This window comes from Podarcis pityusensis, assembly GCF_964106645.2.
Source record: "Podarcis pityusensis genome assembly, chromosome: 7".
Taxonomy (NCBI): Eukaryota; Metazoa; Chordata; class Lepidosauria; order Squamata; family Lacertidae; genus Podarcis; species Podarcis pityusensis.
This window is the reverse complement of record NC_138031.1, coordinates 84,070,959-84,089,316: the sequence shown is the minus strand read 5'-3', so window position 1 is coordinate 84,089,316 and position 18,358 is coordinate 84,070,959. Positions and strand designations below refer to the sequence as shown.

Genomic DNA, 18,358 nt, shown 5'->3' with positions numbered 1-18,358 from the left:
GACTGTCGGTTCCTTGGTCACAGCGTGGAACCAGTAGATGAATTTGTTGCTTTACCTTAACTTTTTTATTTTTAAAGGAAACAAGTGCATGGAAACACTGGTCACAAGAGGATAAAATTCTGAAGCAGAAATTTCTGAACTCAATAATTATCCTTTATTTTTTTATTTTACAAGATTCCTTAACTGCTGTTTACCACAAGGTCCCAGGGTGTGTCTGTGTCTGTTAAAAAACAAATAAAGCTGTTACAGCCATAAAATACTCTATTTACTCGAATCTAGTGCTCACCATTTTTTGGTCAAATTACGTTGCGAAAATTAAGGTGCACATTGGATTCGATAGCACGTTTACATTCGCCAGCAAATACTTTTTTTGGTTTCGAGGTTCTGTTTGTCAGTTTCCTCCCTGAAATGTGAGAAGTTAGCTTGCAGGTAGGTGTCTGGTCTGTAAAGTGACAGAACTTTTTTTTTCTCTCTCCTTGTAGCTGAAGAAAGAAGAATATGAAAGACGCAAAAGAGAAGCTGAAGAAGCTGACATTTTAAAAATGAAAATGATCCAGAGAGAGAAAGTAAGAAGACCCACTCAGGCCATTTTAACATTTCCCCCCCTCATGTACCCCTTGCAAATGGGTGTGTGGGTGTGTCCCTCAAACAAGCTGACGCTACTTGATAGAAGTATAGTTGTAATTACTTGCCAGGACGCGGGTGGCGCTGTGGTCTAAACCACAGAGTCTAGGGCTTGCCGATCAGAAGGTTGGCGGTTCGAATCCCTGCGACAGGTTGAGCTTCCGTTGCTTGGTCCCTGCTCCTGCTAACCTAGCAGTTCAAAAGAACATCAAAGTGCAAGTAAATAAATAGGTACCGATCTGGCGGGAAGGTAAACGGTGTTTCCGTGCGCTGCTCTGGTTTGCCAGAAGCGGCTTAGTCATGCTGGCCACATGATCCAGAAGCTGTACGCCGGCTCCTTCAGCCAGTAAAGTGAGATGAGCACCACAACCCCAGAGTCATTCGCGACTGGACCTAACAGTCAAGTAATTTTTGATATAACTGTAAAAACTATTCTGAAAATTTTATTATTCCAAAAATGAAACCTTCCTCTGGTTGTAAATATTAAGATTATACCAGCAAAACTGAGTCTTTCTGTTAGAAACAAAAAAGATTTAATCAAGTCTTACTGACTAGTGATTTAAATCGTGATTTAAATCAAACCCACCCTGGAAGAAAGTCAACTTTAAGCCATGGTTTATGACCCGGGGAAGATCCCTAAAGTAACCATAGTTAAGATTAACTATGGTTTTGCCTTTGCACAGAATATCAAGCCATTATTAATTGAAAAGATAAGCCAAAGCTTCCAATATCCTCAGCAGCCGGAGGGAAGGGAGGATCGATACTAAACCATCAGCACTGATTCCAAAGCTGACCATTGTCCCACAAACTGCTAGGAATGAAACCCTGGTACCTTTAATGAGGTTGGCCCTTGTGAATTGTGTCAGGGGGTGGGGGAATAAGTCACTGTTACACTTGTACATTTTTTCATTGTCCTGTGTGTCTGGTTTTAAAAAGGCCCTCAAATGAGAGCAGGTATAACAGTTAGCATCTGCCCAGATCCCTACTTGGCTATGGAGCCTGCTAGGCTACTCATAAGTTTGAGATTTAAGAATAAAACAGAGAAGAAGCCATGTATGCCACCCCGAGCCTATTGAGGGAAGAGCGGGATAAAAACGCATTAAATAAATAAAATATATTTACTAGTAATAAGGGACAAGCAGATTGCAAAAAAATATGGCTGCAGAGAATCAAGATTAACTTTATATATTTGGGCCTTCTCTCGGCATCTGTGTGTTTAGCTTCTGGGTGACCTCTGTTAATTATTTTTTACCTGCTGAGATGACACCTTGTTTTGATGCCTTCCTATTATAGGCCAACAAGCTTGAAGAAAAACAAAGGCAACAAGAATGGCAAAGACATCGGATGTTTGCTGAAGACCACTGCTTGTAAGTTGAGCTTTGCCTTCAGCCTGAAAGGTGATGCTTATTGCTTCCTGTGCCCAGACAACTTGCCACCAATTCCTGATAACAAGCAAACAATATCCTTCAGTTCTTTTTCTTTTTTTAAAAAAATATAATTTTTATTAATTTTTACATATTAGTTATCATTCATACAACAGAACTTCACATCTTATACAATCTTTTTGGACTTCCATCAGCCCCTCTGATGGTCTTCCGTTCTTATAACTTATTCTGCATTTCTTAAGTTCCTATTGCCTTTAATTATCTTAACTAACAGTCCCCCTTGTTACTTCCCCCCCCCCGCAATATTTCAAATAATCCACCTTACAAAACTTCTTGCAAACCTACAAGCGTAATATGATCATCACAATTACTCTCCAAATAGTCCGTAAATTTATGCCAGTCTTCTGTGAATCTCTGGTCCCGCAGATTTCGAATTCTTCCTGTTAATTTATCTAATTCTGCATCAGTTTCATCCTCCATTCTTCTTTTGTTGGTAATTCTTCTTGTTTCCAATTTTGTGCCAGTGATATTCTTGCTGCCGTCATTGCATATACAAATAATTTACAGTCCTTTATTTTTATATCATCTCCTACAATGCCAAGTAAAAATGCTTCTGGTTTATTAATAAAAATATCCTTCAGTTCTGGCAGTGTCCTTTTGGATTCAGGCTCCTATGCTATAGTTGAATAGTCCTGTCCCCTTTTCCTTGTTCCATGACATTTCACTCGGCGCAGTGAATGTGTGACCTACTGTTCTCCTTCAGGGTAGGCTAGCTTCTATAAAGCATGATCACCATATGGTTCCTGTTGACACAATGGCATCTGAGGTCTTCCCAGTTCCTATGAAGGCTCTGACCCCACATCTGCTCCCTGGTCCCTTGATGATGAGGTGGGGAAGATAGTAAGCTTTTTAATAGAGCGGAAGGGGGAAGTTGGAAGAGCGACATTCTTTCCTATGTGCTTTTCAAGGCTTACATTAATTTTACAGGATCTGATTCTCAGCATCCCCTGCTATAAATAAATAGTTGCAAACTAACACAAGGCATCGGAAAGGTTGCAGAATCTTGGAAGTGGATAAAAGGGTCCTTGAAGTTTATGATGGACAGAGTGCAGTACTGCATTTTCCTAGTAAGATAAGAAAGATAAGGTCATTGACAGTTCCTTGGGGTGGTTCATCTACAGTCCCTGAACAGGTCGGAATATGTTTTAGCTTATTATTTTCAAGGTTATTTCTTCTGACACTAAAACAGGTTCTAAATTTTTGAACTGTATCCAGATTATGGAATAAATTACACATTTTAAAAATTACTGCACTACTGAAACGTTTTTTTAAAAAATATTGGGAAATATTCAGAAGAGAAGAGTTATAGAATATGAATATATAATCAGAGACTGCTACAACAGAATAGCCATCCAGGACATGTGTCTGAATATAAAATGCCATTCATTACTCAGAATTATCAAACCTATTACCAGTAAATAAAAGCTGACGACTGAAGAGCATTCTTTGTTAAGAACTCCATAAACAAAAATAAAAATCTGTCTAATTATAAACATGAATCAAACTTAATTTTAATAATATGACTGTCCCATTAGGGTAATAAAATCAAAGGGAACGTTTGAGAATTGTTCTAATATTAAAACAGATTCTCATCCCATTAGATGGAGCAGTTTTTTCATTCACTGTAAATTTCTATTTTAGCTACAGTAAATAAACAGTTCTCCATATTTGTAGGAATCAGACTAAGAACCAAGGGCAAATGATTTTCATGTCTGCTGGAGTTATTGAAAATTCCGTCTTTTTGCAAAGAGGTTTGGATGATTAAGAGATACAAGCCTGATAGATTCACAGGTGACCTCTTTTGAATATTCCAAATGGGCTCCCAAAGGGTGTTGGCAGTAAACTGCATCTTTAATTATGAAACCATGTTGCCAAAGGACTTGAATTTTTCAGTAACTCCGCTGTCCACAAAAATCATTTGCCTCCGGTTCTTGGCAATATCACAATAAATCTGGAAATGTTGGGGGTTGCATTTGTGTAATTTTAATAGGTGTAAGGTGTCCTCTATAGAACACCTTAAAATCTTGTTCCCTAAGAGCAGTGACTATACATAGAGTGCTTAACTTCCTCATTGGAAACAAGTTTCTGCATTTGTTAAAGTTAGTCCTTTCTCAGCCATTTTCCAATAGAAAAATTCAGGGGCATGTGTGGAGAGGAGAATGCAGGCCAGTTCCATTGCACAGCTCAAACTCCTTGCACTAGGGGAAGTGTCTAGTTGGATAGCAACTGAGGATTAACCTTGTTCCACTCTCGGCAGTGCAATCTACAGCTGTGCAGAGCCTCTTTGATTGCTCAGCGTAGATCTTGAGCTGCAAACTTTTTGGCTACCGTATTTTTCGCTCTATAAGACACACTTTTTCCCTCCTAAAAAGTAAAGGGAACTGTGTGTGCATCTTATGGAGCAAATGCAGGCTTTGCGCGGCTATCCCAGAAGCCAGAACAGCAAGAGGGTTCGTTACGCGAAGCCTCTTCAGGGCAGGGAGAGCCTTCCTCCCGCTACCCTGAAGAAGCTTCGCGTTGCTTTCGCTGAAGCCAGAACAGCAAGAGGGATCGCTGCAGGTGCGTCTTATGGTCTGGTGCATCTTATAGAGCGAAAAATATGGTACTTTGTCTGACCATTTATTGTCATTATTTAAAGCCTCCCCACTACAGTCAAGAGTGTGAATCCACTGCAAATGGGAATATCAGCTTGTTTCCCTTGTATGGCAGAGGTCCTTTTCAGAAGTACTAGATGTGGTGGTCAAGCTGTCTCTTGCAGTATGGCAGGAGGCAGAGGGTCCCAGTAACTCCCCAGCTGCTGTGTATGTTTAATATTCTGCTGACCATCTGGTTTTAGTAGAACTTTGCCAAAATGTCGCAAGGGTCTGATGTCTTCAAATGTAGGATATGAACCTTGCCAATGGAGACCTTTTAAAATTGTCTATCCACGTAACTATTCCGTGTCGTAGAATTGATTACTTACGATTCAAAATAGGAATGCCTTAGGAGCAGGGCTTTTTTTCAGCCGGAGTTCGCAGGAGCTCAGCTCCAGCACCTCTCAGGTGGGTGCCATTGCCATTCTAAGAGAACGAGGGAGGAGTTCGTGGTGACTTCTGGCACCTCTTTTTCTGGAGAAATAGCACCGCTGAGGAGGAATGGAGCCATTGCCGATCTTGCTGCTTTGTGGCTGTTGCTAAACGGCTGAAAACCCATTTCCTCCCCTGAAGCCCTCTCATTGTGTCATCACTCTAAAGCTTTCTAACTAGGTCTGCTTGCTGCTATGCCCAGTTTTGTTTTCGCCCCGATTATTTGGGCATGGTCAAGTATTGATGGCTAACCAGCAGAAAACTAGGCTTCTGTAGGCAACCTCTTGAGCATCATAATGAAGGCAGTTTGAATGCCTGTGGGGGCGCTTTCTAATTGTACCCATTAATCTGCCCATTCAAGCTGGCTGAAAATGTAGGAGCAGATTGCCCACACAGATGGGGAACGCAGGATGGCTTGCATGAGTCAAAACCCCTGCAATATACACTTCATGGCTGTAATTTCCTATGCGCTATGGGATTTATGTCAACTGTTTCAAAATAATAAATGAAATCTTGATGCCTGAAATTGCCTCCAGCAACACACTAATAGGTTAGTGTAAAAAGAAGGTAGGCAGGCAGAGAAGCCAAGTCTGCCAGCCAAGAAAGAGACATGAAATAACATTAAGGTATTGGCAATAAAAAAAGCTGATTGGAAAAGTTAATGAGAACTGAAATAAGATGATGCCGTGAAATTTTCTATTGATCTTTTTCTGCCTACTTGCTATCAAGGAAAATAAGGTTAGATTACCAGATACTTGCGCCGTTTATCAAAATTCTATCTCTCTGTGTATTCATTCCACTCTTGAGGGGAGAGAGAAATGAGTGTTGGGCACTGATCAAGTTTAGTGACTTGATCTCCATCTTCAGGTTCTGTGAAGGGCCAGATGAATTATTTTGGGGGTTTAGAGAAAATCAAAATAATAAGTTTTTTTAAAAAGCATCCTGTTATGTACTGAAGTTCTCACCCTGGGCCAGCAGGGGGATACTGTAGATAGTTCAGGTATGCAAATAAGCGATCGAAAGTGACGTTCAGTGATTGGCTAGTTACAGAAAATGGTTACTGTTGCGTTCTAGTGGAGCTCTATATAAGCAGGTTGGCTGAACCCTTCAGTTCAGTTCTGTTCTGGCCTGTGAATAAACAAGAGCTGTTTGAAGAATCGCTGTGTCGTCTGATACGTTCACCCACAACTTAACACATCCCTTATAAGAAATGAAAGCAGGACATTGTTCTGACAATGATTCAACAATTCTGTCACCTCCCTAGGACATGATGAAAATGAGAGAGCAGAATCTCATTGGTAAACTGGAGACATCTCAGCCTAGATCTCTAAATGACTTCACTCAGCTGTTTCATGTAGATGTTCTTGCTGAGATTTGTTCTCCCCCCAAACTGGAGCTACCTGAGCATGGTCAGAAAAAGAAGCCTTCTGTGTTGCATTGCTTCCCAATTCATTTTCAGGAACTTGATAGCTAACAAGCAAAAATCAAGTTGTCTTGTAACCATTGCACGCCTTTAAGCCTTTGTGGGCAATGTTTTATGCATGGTCCCCCATTCTGTTTTCCAAATACTGCAGGAGTTTTCATTCCACCTCTTTTGCAGCATTTAGTTTATTCTGGGTGGTATTCAACTCAGTTATGTCTATAAATTTGAATCGGTTGACTAAATTGAATACCACCCATATTTTTGTATTCATTTTAGTTATGGTCATCTTTCTGAAAATTGCCCTTGGAATATAATTCAAGGATGATATAAAAATTCATTTTTTATTTCTCTTGCGACTGAGCAACAGGAAAGCCATCCAGCTTAGCCTGCCGCAACTTTAACTAACTTTAGATAAGGAGGTTTGGATGAAATGCAAGACGTTGGTAGCTGCACGTCCTATGTTTTCTGTGGTTGAGTGTGAGAAATATAATTCTGCTGCTGCTATATCCAAGATGGAAAAACACCTCGGATACGTGGTTCCACATGTTTTAGTATGGCTAATGATAGCTTGCATTCAAGCTGTCCTTGACCCATTTTAAGAGGTAATTCAAAATAGAACAGACTGTTTAGATGGATCACAGAAATGGGAAGGTGGAAGAACCTGTGAGAATTTTCAGGCTGTTGGACAAAATGAATGGACTTGTTTGGAGACAAGTGGAAACTACTGCCTGTTGAGTGGCAGAGTGGAGATAATGGAGAACAGGACTTTACTCAGTGTCCAATGGGTTCTTCTGGTTCAGCATGTAATCCAAAAGCAGGTGTGTGGTTGTCTGGCTGTAAACTCAAAAACAAAACTTGGTTGCAGCTTATGGTTTGTCTAGAGTGAAACAAACCATGAGGCTGGCTTCAAATGGCACGCTAAGCCAAACTATGGTTTAGCTCATAGCTATGCAGCAGCAGCAGGACTGCGGGAAGAGCACAGCTCTGATGTGGTCATGCCAAACCATGGTTTTGCTTAGTGTTACATGCAGACCAGCTCAGCGTGAGAGAAGTTAGTTTGAGAAGGGAGATTTGGGTTGAGAAATCAGAGTGGTTTCTACATGGCAGGGATAGAAAGAACTGCATTGTAATTTTTTTAAAAAAATATCTTTATTAATTTAAAATAAATACATTTATGAAAAACAGACATACATACAAGTAAACAAACATACAAATAACAGAAAAATCAAACAAACCACTATAAGATATAAGAACATTAATATAATTATCATCACATATACTCCTGCTATTGAACACAATTATAAAATTTATAGAAAAGAAATTTAAAACTGACTTCCAATTAATCTCACTGTACTTTGTCTATCCATTGCTTTATACCGCGCAGTTACATATTTCTTATATAATTTCTTTTTACCTCCCTACGAACTTATATTTATACTATACAGGGATCAGTTTAATTCTGCCAAGATGTTTCCTTTTATTCCATAGTTTTCTAAATATTCTTTAAAGATTTTCCAATCCTTATAGACTTTTTGTTTTGGTTGGCCTCTTACTCTTCCTGTTGCTTTCGCTAGCTGCAGATATTTTACCATTAGGATTTGCCAATCTTCCATGTTGGGTATTGTTGTGTATTGTAATTTTATGTTGTGAACTGCCCTGAGATTGATGGATGATGGGTGATATACAACTTTAATAAATAATAATAAAACACCTTGCTGACAGCTAAGTAAGCAGTTCTATTTTGTAATCGGCTATTTTCTTTGGCATCTTACTTTCTGGACTCTTTCTGATCTTTAGTTCTGCTTGCTGTTTCTTGGTCCTCTTGCAGATCTAGCTACAATCCAGGGTCTGATAAAATGCTGTTCCTAACACCCTGAAAGCTCTGACGGCCATATTTGTATCCATCTTACAGAAAAAACACTGAATTGTTGCACAGATTGGATGCAAGCCCATTCAACAGAACACCTTGTCCAATGAACCACCATAACCTCCAGCCTACAGCCTGGGTAACTGCTTTGCGTGAATTTCTTTTGTTTAGCAAGTGTGGATCGTCCTTTCTGTTTTGAAAACCACAAGGGCTACAAATTACATAAACATGGTGTCAAGGTCTAAATTCTAGGTAGTTATTAATGTATATCTTTTTTGCACATGATTTACTTTGCAACAGACCAGAAGCCAGTCATACAAGCAAATGCAAAGAGAAGAAGAAAACAGGAAACTTCAGCAGATGAAGGAAGAGCAGCGAAGAAAGGTGAAGAGCAGCAGCAATCATAGAACAAGCTTTTTCCATAACTTATTCTACAGATGTTCCCTTGTTTTGCCCAAGGCGTCTTAAAGATGAACAAATTTATGATGGCATAAGTTTTCGTGGATTTTGTGGAGTCCACTTCATTAAATGCAGGAAATAGTCTCCTGAATTGCAGGTGTAAACCAGGGTGGAGAGGTTTGCAAACAGTGAGGTATCAGGGATAACTTCGAAGGATCCTTGTGCAGCAAGCTTGAAACACTGTACAGTGGTACCTCGGGTTACATACGCTTCAGGTTACAACCTCTGCTAACCCAGAAATAGTGCTTCAGGTTAAGAACTTTGCTTCAGGATGAGAACAGAAATCGGGCTCCTGCAGCACGGCGGCAGCGGGAGCCCCCATTAGCTAAAGTAGTGCTTCAGGTTAAGAACAGTTTCAGGTTAAGAACGGACCTCCGGAACGAATTAAGTACTTAACCCGAGGTACCACTGTATAGAGGACATCTTGGGGATCTGTTTTCCAACTATGATGTTTTTAATTTGTTAATTAAATTTGTATACCGCCCATCCTCTGAAGATCGCAGAGAAATACAAAATGAGAACACAGAATACATAACGAAACAAAAACAAGCCAATAATGGCCGCCTCCCACAAACAAATTTATAAGGCTATAGAATGTTAATTAGCCAAAGGCCTGGTTATAGAGAAATGTTTTCGCCCGGCTCCTAAAGATATGTAATGAAGGTGCCAGGCAAGCCTACAGTCTTAAAGGTATTATCTGCCAAGCTTTTTAAAAAAGAAAAAGGAAATGTGTTAGTGTTGCACATTTAACCAAGCCATGTAGGTCTAGTTTTGCTTCCGGGAGAAAACATCAACTTGCATACTTTTACCACATTTTTGAAATCCAGAGGTGATTACTTCTTGTACTGGAGGACAAGTGCAGAGTTCCATACTGTTAAGTTGTGGGTGAACGTATCAGACGACACAGCGATTCTTCAAACAGCTCTTGTTTATTCACAGGCCAGGCCAGGCCAGAACTGAACTGAAGGGTTCAGTCAGCCTGCTTATATAGAGCTCCAGTACAATGTAACTGTAACAATTTTCTAAAACTATCCAATCACTGAACGTCACTTTCGATCCCTTATTTGCATAACTATCTACAGTATCCCCCTGCTGGCCCAGGGTGAGAACTTCAGTACATAGCACATACCATAGAATTACAACTGTTTCCCCTAAAGTTTTTACTGTGTCTGAAGCATTGGAGGATCCCTTATTCCAAGAAGACCCTTGCCAATGCTTCTGTGACGGTTGAGAACACTAATTTGCATACCAGTGATAACTTGACAATAGTGGAACCGGTTGTGTTGGTGTGGCTTGGCAGGGCCTTTGATAGTGAAGTATAATGCTAGTTTATTATTACAGGATAATTGCCTATTGCGTTCTGCATGACTGTTAAATGTTAACTCACAGTTTTTTGCTTTTTATTGTCAGGCTGAATTGTTGGAACTTAAGAAAAGGGAAGAGGAGAGAATAAGAATGAAAGCACATCAGAATGAGCAGAGGAGGTAAAATTAGTGGAAGGAAGCCTGTGACTTGTCGTGTGAAACGTTTTTTAGGTTTGAATTCAGATGGCAGATTTTATGTATGCTTCATATAATATGACAAATGGTTATAGTTCTGTAGAACTATAGTGCTTTGTGGACCAAAGAGCAGGATATAAATGATGTTGTTATAAAATCTTCTGAATAAGCTGCATTAATCTTTTTCCCATACCAAAGCTTCCAAGCCTTTTGCCGTGTCTCATGTGAAGTGTGTAGGAAATCTGGTGGAATGCATTGCCCAAAAATGCCCATCACTTTTATTCTAAACAAATATAATGGGTCCCTCCCAGCTACATTGGGAGACTTCAAGTATTTAATCTTTTGTTTTCCACTTAAGTTAAGAGAATTCATGCGACTAACTCAAGCAATGCCTTGTATTACAGCATACCGCTGGATTTTTAAAAATCAGGTTCTGCACTGATAAAAAAGCAAGGTTGGTTAATGAGTATCAAGAGCCAAGGGACGCGGGTGGCGCTGTGGGTTAAACCACAGAGTCTAGGACTTGCCAATCAGAAGGTCAGCGGTTCAAATCCCTGCGACGGGGTGAGCTCCCGTTGCTCAGTCCCTGCTCCTGCCAACCTAGCAGTTCAAAAGCATGTCAAAGTGCAAGTAGATAAATAGGTACCGCTCCGGCGGGAAGGTAAACGGCGTTTCCGTGCGCTGCTCTGGTTCGCCAGAAGCGGCTTAGTCATGATGGCCACATGACCCGGAAGCTGTATGCCAGCTCCCTCGGCCTATAGAGCAAGATGAGTGCCGCAACCCCAGAGTTGGTCACGACTGGACCTAATGGTCAGGGGTCCCTTTACCTTTACTTATCAAGAGCCATATTGTAAAAAGTTGCCATTATAGTCAGAGGTAGCTTTGCAAAATGAGGAAGCTGTGGGTTTTAATCGAATATAGTCTTCAGGCTATCTGCACAATTGGCTGTTGTCATGAAAAGCAAAGCAAATTTCTGTACTGAATTCAATTTCATAATCTCTGCCTTTTGCAAGATTCTGTTAATGGTCATTTCCTCATTTCTATTTCTAAGGGTGAATAATGACTTTCTAGACAGACTACAAAACAATAGTCAGCCAGGTGGCGTGTACCAATCTGGATGTCTTGGGAATAGGCATTTTATTGCTGACAGCTGGGTAAGTAACAAACCTCATATTTCAAAATCCTGAAGAAGAAAAACAGTGAGGTGTTTTAAAAAAGTCACGCTACCTGAATAGCCTTGTGTTAGTAATGTTCACTGTCTGGTGTGGGCATGGAGCCAGGCTGATGAATATAAATTCAACAATCGCTTTCGAGGAGAAAGGAATCGGGACTTAAAACAAGCTTATCTAAACACAAAATGACAGCTGTCCACTTCTGCAGAGTTTAGATTGCCTTGAATGTTCTGTTTTATCACTCCTTCTGTATACCACAACAGAAAGGGATCTTGAGAAAATGTGTTTATCTGCGGAGGCAGAAGTAATAGCTCATATATAAGCATGGCAAGCAATACAGTCTGTTCAACCTCTAAATATAAAATGTTTAGAAGTTGTTTAAGGGAGGAGCATTTGGTGCTCTACTATCGCAGCTTCTGCTATTTTCACCTGCTCCGAGTAGTACAGGCTGTGGGGGAGGGGGGCGCAGAAGAACTAAAATGCAGGTGTCCAATTCTCTGAGGACTGAGAAATAGGGGAAAGGGGGCACTGATCCCCCTAATAGTTGTGACCTGGATGGGTCCTGTCCGCACCCTGGCATTTGCCTCGGCGTACCTACTGCTGACACCAGGCCTGCCCACAGCTCCAAATAAAGTGTTTTGTCTTTATTCCAAACATGCCGTGCTGCATCCCCGTCGATCTTAGAGGTACATTTGCTCAGAAGCATGTCTTTCCACCTCACTGTCTTACCTTCGAGCCCCAAAGAAGATTATCTTCATGACTGAAGTGGCTCCTGTTTTTCCTGTAGCATGCTTGAAATGGCTTGTGGAGAAATTGTTCATTTCTGAAGTCATACCTTGGGTTACAGACGCTTCAGGTTGCGTTTTTTTGGGTTACGGACCACCGAAACCCGGAAGTACTGGAACGGGTTACTTCCGGGTTTCAGCGGTTGCGCATGCGCAGAAGCGCCGAATCGCAACCCGCTCGTGTGCAGACGTGCATCTGCAGGTTGCGAACGCTGCGGGTTGCGAACGTGCATCCCGCGCGGATCATGTTCGCAACCCGAGCAACCACTGTATTTTGTTTTAAAGGACGATATAAAGCAGGGGGTCAGTAACCTTTTTCCGCCGTGGGCCGGTCCACCGACCCTCAGACCATGTGGTGGGCCGGACTATTTTTTTTGGGGGGGGGGGGAATGAACGAATTCCTATGCCCCACAAATAACCCAGAGATGCATTTTAAATAAAAGGACACATTCCACTCATGTAAAAACACACTGATTCCCAGATCGTCTGCGGGCCGGATTGAGAAGGCGATTGGGCCACATCTGGCGCACAAGCCTTAGGTTGCTTACCCCTGGTATAAAGGTATGCACACACTTGAACGCTGAGGGTTAACTGACTGCAAACTTTCTGCCGAGAGATCGGAGGAATCAGCAGGCGGGCTGCAGGTTTAACTGACCTTACAGCATTGTCAGCAATGGGATTGACTTTGCTGTCTCTGTGGATTGTAAACTGTTGAGTTGTCACTTCAGTATCACCACTGCAGGAAGGAAAGAACAAGTATAAGCACCAGATACTGGAGAATTTTAGATAAAAGGTTTTTTTGCAGTGTATTAGGAGACAATTAAAAAAAACACTCATGGCGTAATAAAATCACAGAGACGAGTGAACACAATCCTAGATGTATATAGTAGTGTTTGGATGGTAAAAATTAGTGTTTGGGGAGATCATCGGACCAGAAAGGCAGCAGAATGTCTGGAGGTTGTCTAAGCAGAACCAGGATGGGCGAGAAAAGCCACCAAGCAGCAGCAACTTTGTCTGATTCTATTCTTCTTTACGAAGTCTGCTTCGCTGCATCAGCTTGTTCCACTCCCGGTTCTTTCTCCAGCCTCTTCTCCTCTTCTCCTCCAGCTGCCTGGCCGTCCTGCGGCAGGACTTGCTTTTAGAGGCAGGCACCAAATTGCACAGAGAACTCTTACAAAGTTCTCCTCTGTCCCACAAAGGAACTTACGGTCTTCAAACAAAAACATCCTGAAGGTCCCAGGCCACAGAGAGGTTAGGCTGGCCTCAACTAGAGCCAGGGCTTTTTCATCTGTGGCTCCAATCTGGTGGAACGCTCTGTCACAAGAGACTAGGGCCCTGCGGGACTTGACATCTTTCCGCAGGGCCTGCAAGACAGAGCTGTTCCACCAGGCCTTTGGCCAAGGCACAGTCTGACCCCCTCCTTTGGCAATCTTCACAGAACTTTAGCTTAATGGTTGCCATCAATTTGAGTTGAATTAATTTCAGTGAAATGATTTTAGAATGTTGTATTTTTTTATTGTTGTTAGCCAACCTGAGCCCGGCTTGTCTGAGGAGGGCGGGGTATAAATAAAATTTATTATTATTATTATTATTATTATTATTATTATTATTATTACAAAATGTATCCTAGGATGGAATCTCCCTCCTTGGAGGTTATTAAGCAGAGTTTGGGCATGTTAAATTTGATAGCGCTGTAGTCACTGCTCCCACTTGGTTGAACAATATCTTCCATTTCTTGCGAGGTCCTGAGTGCCACTTAATCTTAAATCCAGGGTTTCTGGCTCTCTGCTTGGTTTCTATTATTCTAGGGCACCTTTATTTAGGATATCTAGAAATTTTGCCTCTTAGTTGTGACTGGAGCATGCGAAGTTAAGTGAAGACACTGCAACACTTCTCCTTTGTGTGACTCCTTCATTTCATCATCCATTTAAAGATCACTCTGGGGATTTTAGTCGTGGGGGATGAGGGTACAACCACTGTACTGAATTACTCTTGGATCTCAGTATTGCCACCCAGAGTAATTCTGTGGCAGTGTTTGCCCCTTCTGGGATTTCTAGCTTGTTAGACTCCATGTCCTCTTTGTTGCACACCCTTCCCTGGCTCTCCTGTGCAGTTTGCATCCAGAGATAACCGTGATCCATTGGTTCTCCCCATTCCACCAGGTTTCGGTCATGCCTTCCAGATCTCTGCACTCCTTTAGAACCATGCACCCCAATTCAGTATTAGCACATATGCATATTTTACTCTGTAGCACTTTGACCTCTTCCGTATTGTTTCCTTGCAACTTTGATCCCCTTACGCCCCTTTGTAACTAGTTGTTGTGCCACAGCATAAGAATGTACTAATATATCATGATTTTTTATAACAGCCTGAACATTTCCAGTAAAAATTGATCTACAGAACCCAAACTACAGAGGGTAAGTGGGGCTTTTTCCCCTCCTCTCAAAATGGAACTAGATTTCTATTAAAAAATTATGTTGGCTGCCTGACTTTCTCAGATAGATAGATAGATAGATAGATAGATAGATAGATAGATAGATAGAGTGGTGCCTCGCAAGACGAAAAGAATCCGTTCTGCGAGTCTCTTCGTCTTGCGGTTTTTTCGTCTTGCGAAGCAAGCCCATTAGCGGATTAGCGCTATTAGCGGCTTAGTGGGCTTAGCGGATCAGCTGATAAGCGGCTTAGTGGCTTAGCGATCAGCTGTTTAGCGGCTTAGCGGATCAGCTGATAAGCGGCTTAGCGGCTTGGGAAAAAGGGGGGGGAAAGGGAAAAAACCCCGCAGGAACTCGCAAGACATTTTCGTCTTGCGAAGCAAGCCCATAGGAAATTCGTTTTACGAAGCACCTCCAAAACGGAAAACCCTTTCGTCTAGCGGGTTTTCCGTCTTGCGAGGCATTCGTCTTGCGGGGCACCACTGTAGATAGATAGATAGGCAGCTTGCCTCCAGGTATGTGAATGAGAGGTGTTCTTACAGGTATATGGCATCGCTGTATGGGCTTGCAGGCCTACACTTGTTGCCAACAATATTGCCCTGTATGCAGGGACTCATACAGTTTATCCACACTTACGGTTGTCCCGTGACTTCTTCTATTTGTCCCGTAAACTCAGTGTTTGCTGCTGAATTGGAAAAGGCCTCAATCCGCAGAAAAGCCATGTCAGAGAGGCCATGGCGCTGCCGCTCTCTGGTGCTGCGGTCCTCGCCCAGTAGCCAAATACAGGCTCCAGTGGGTGAATGTCCCATCCATCTCCCTGGGCAGCAATCGGGGAACGCAAAACCCCTGGATCAAGGGGAATAATAGGCCTGCCCTGTTGTGCCTTGTTCAGACCACACCTGGAATCCCGTGTCCAGTTCTGGGCACCACTATTTAAGGAGGATATTGACAAGCTGGAAGGTGTGCAGAGGAGGGCAACCAAGATGGCCAAGGGTCTAGAAACGGAGACTTGATGAGGGATGGTTGAGGGAACTGGGTATGCTTTGCCTAGAGACGAGGAGACTGAGAGGAGTTAGGATAGCCATCTTCAAATATCTGAAGGGCTGCCACATGGAGGATGGAGCAAGCTTGCTTTCTCCTGCTTCGGAGGGTTGGAGTCGAACCAATGGCTTCAAGTTACAAGACAGGAGATTCCGACTAATAATCAAGAAGAACTTTCTGACAATAAGAGCTGTTCAGCAGTAGAATGCGCTCTCTTGGGAAGTTGTGGGCTCTTTTTCCTTGGACGTTTTTAAGCAAAAGTTGGGTGCCAGGGATACTTTAGTCAGGGTGGATTTTATTTAAATCACTAATCAGTAAGACTTGATTTAAATCAATTTTACAGAAAGGTTCAACCTTGCTGGCATCCTCTGAATATTTTTAATTAGCTGAAGGCTTCGTTTTTGGAATAATAGTTTTTTGGAGTAGTTTTTACAGTTATATCAAAAATTACTGATTTGGTTATACTATCAGAAATACATAGACAGATAATTAGGAAATTATTGTTTATTATTTAGACAGCTTTTCTGCTGTACTTTATTGGAAGGAGAAAAATCATCATTTCCTTAAGTTTAAACAATTTATTTAACTAAAACAATAACATTATAGCATATGTATCCAGGTTTGTTAACCAATGTGGTTAAACGAGTGTGGATGAGCCTTAACAGCCAGGAGGGCTCAAGGATGCAGAGGAGGAGAAGCCCGGGTCTTAAAATGGGCGCACTGCCAGAGTTTTCATTTATCAGAGAGAGGAAGCATACATTGCTGTTGATCAACTGTAGATTTTGGAGTTCTTTCTTTTTACTTTTTTCAACAATAGACTTTGGACCAATACGGGTACAGTGGTAAAGTGGTACCTCGGGTTAAGAACTTAATTTGTTCTGAAGGTCCGTTCTTAACCTGAAACTGTTCTTAACCTGAGGCACCATTTTAGCTAATGGGGCCTCCTGCTGCCGCTGCACCGCCGAAGCACAATTTCTGTTCTCATCCTGAAGCAAAGTTCTTAACCCGAGGTACTATTTCTGGGTTAGCGGAGTCTGTAACCTGAAGCGTATGTAACCCGAGGTACCACTGTACCTTGGTTTGTAACCGTTTTGGATTACAACCATGTCAAACACAGAAGTGTGTGTCCATTTTTTGTATTACAACTATTATTATTATTATTATTATTATTATTATTATTATTATTACAACCCATTTTTTTGGAGGCCCTATTGGCGAAAGCGTGCCTTGGATTACAACCTGTTTTGGTTTACAACCGGACCACTGTAACGGGTTATGGTTGTAACCCAAGGTACCACTGTACTTTTGTGCCTTATATTTAGTACGAAATACATTTTGAATTATATGTTTCTTCTGCTGTCCTTTGACTAGAAAGGGTATTATATACTTTTCACATCTCAAACATGGAAAGCTTCAAGCTTTCCCTACCATTCAGCTCAATAGCTTTAGGGTTTTTTTTCTGAACACGATAGCACTAATTCCAACTTCATCTTACAGGATTCCAGGCATATTAACTTGGAGAAATTACCTTGGAAAAAGCTTCAGGGATCTATTCTTCCTCTGCCTGCACATCTTTCATCGCGCTTTTTTTTTTTAGCCTTGCTGGTTTGACCTGCTGTCTTTCCTCTCCAGCTTATGAGTATTTCAAGCTATTGATTATGGTGCTGCTATTAAATCTCAAAGAAATTGTTTCTCTCACAGCTTGTCTTGCTTGTTGTGGCAGTTTTTCATCTCTCAGAAGTTTTATGTCCATTTACTCTTGACTAGCACACCATCTGAGCTGCAGAAACCTGGCAGTTCCGACATGTGTGTACATGCTCATTTTTAATGTCACTGAGAGAAAAAGTAATTTTTATACTGTATGTTGTAACTGGTTTTAATTCGAAACTCCTCTAATGTGCAAAAACATAATAAAATATTACATAAATAAATTAACAGTGCCATGGTCATTTGCACCACCTGATACCTTTTTGATGTTTTGTGTCTTGTTGGGGAAAACCTTAGAAGAACTCCAAAAATGTTTATTTAGCAGTCCTATGGGAAAAACAATACTGGACAAATGTTGTGAGGAAAGCTTAAATAGCTGATAGAAATATTGTTAGGTTATTTAAGAAATAGAGAACTATAAATACAGGGGAGAAGAATTTAGATGATGTAATAGCTAAGATACCTCAAGCTGAGGTATAAAAACATAATAAAACATTACACATTAAAAAGTGCTCTTATACAGGGCTGCCTTCAGATGTCTTCTAAAGTTTATATAGTTGCTCATCTCCTTAACATCTGCTGGGAGGGTGTTCCACAGGGAGGACGCCACTATTGAGAAGGCCCCCTCTGCCTGGTTCCCTATAGCTTCACTTCTCACAGTGAGGGAACCACCAGAGACCCTTGGAAGATGACCTCAGTGTCTGGGTTGAGTGATGGGGGTAGAGATGTTCCTTCAGGTATGGTGGGCCGAGGCCATTTAGGGCATTAAAAGTCAGTACCAACACTTTGAATTGTACTTTGAAATGTACTGAGAGCCAGTGAAGATCCTTTAGGACTGG

The 18,358-nt window shown here is 41.5% G+C and overlaps 1 protein-coding gene across 4 annotated transcripts in view; it reads left to right on the top strand.

Annotated features, from left to right (window-relative positions):
• Positions 1 to 17,743, top strand: part of EPSTI1 (epithelial stromal interaction 1) — a 39,054-nt gene extending 21,311 nt beyond the window's left edge. For 3 of the 4 annotated variants that reach the window (XM_081014997.1, XM_081015000.1, XM_081014999.1), the window contains 8 exons: positions 483 to 566; positions 1,918 to 1,991; positions 8,470 to 8,563; positions 8,725 to 8,808; positions 10,294 to 10,367; positions 11,434 to 11,536; positions 14,708 to 14,756; positions 17,310 to 17,743. In XM_081014997.1, the coding sequence (XP_080871123.1) occupies positions 483 to 566; positions 1,918 to 1,991; positions 8,470 to 8,563; positions 8,725 to 8,808; positions 10,294 to 10,367; positions 11,434 to 11,536; positions 14,708 to 14,725 (531 nt within the window). In that variant the 3' untranslated portion in view covers positions 14,726 to 14,756; positions 17,310 to 17,743. The remainder of the gene's footprint in view (positions 1 to 482; positions 567 to 1,917; positions 1,992 to 8,469; positions 8,564 to 8,724; positions 8,809 to 10,293; positions 10,368 to 11,433; positions 11,537 to 14,707; positions 14,757 to 17,309) is intronic. The other variant, XM_081014998.1, reaches the window with a different exon arrangement.
• The last annotated feature ends 615 nt before the right edge of the window (positions 17,744 to 18,358 follow it).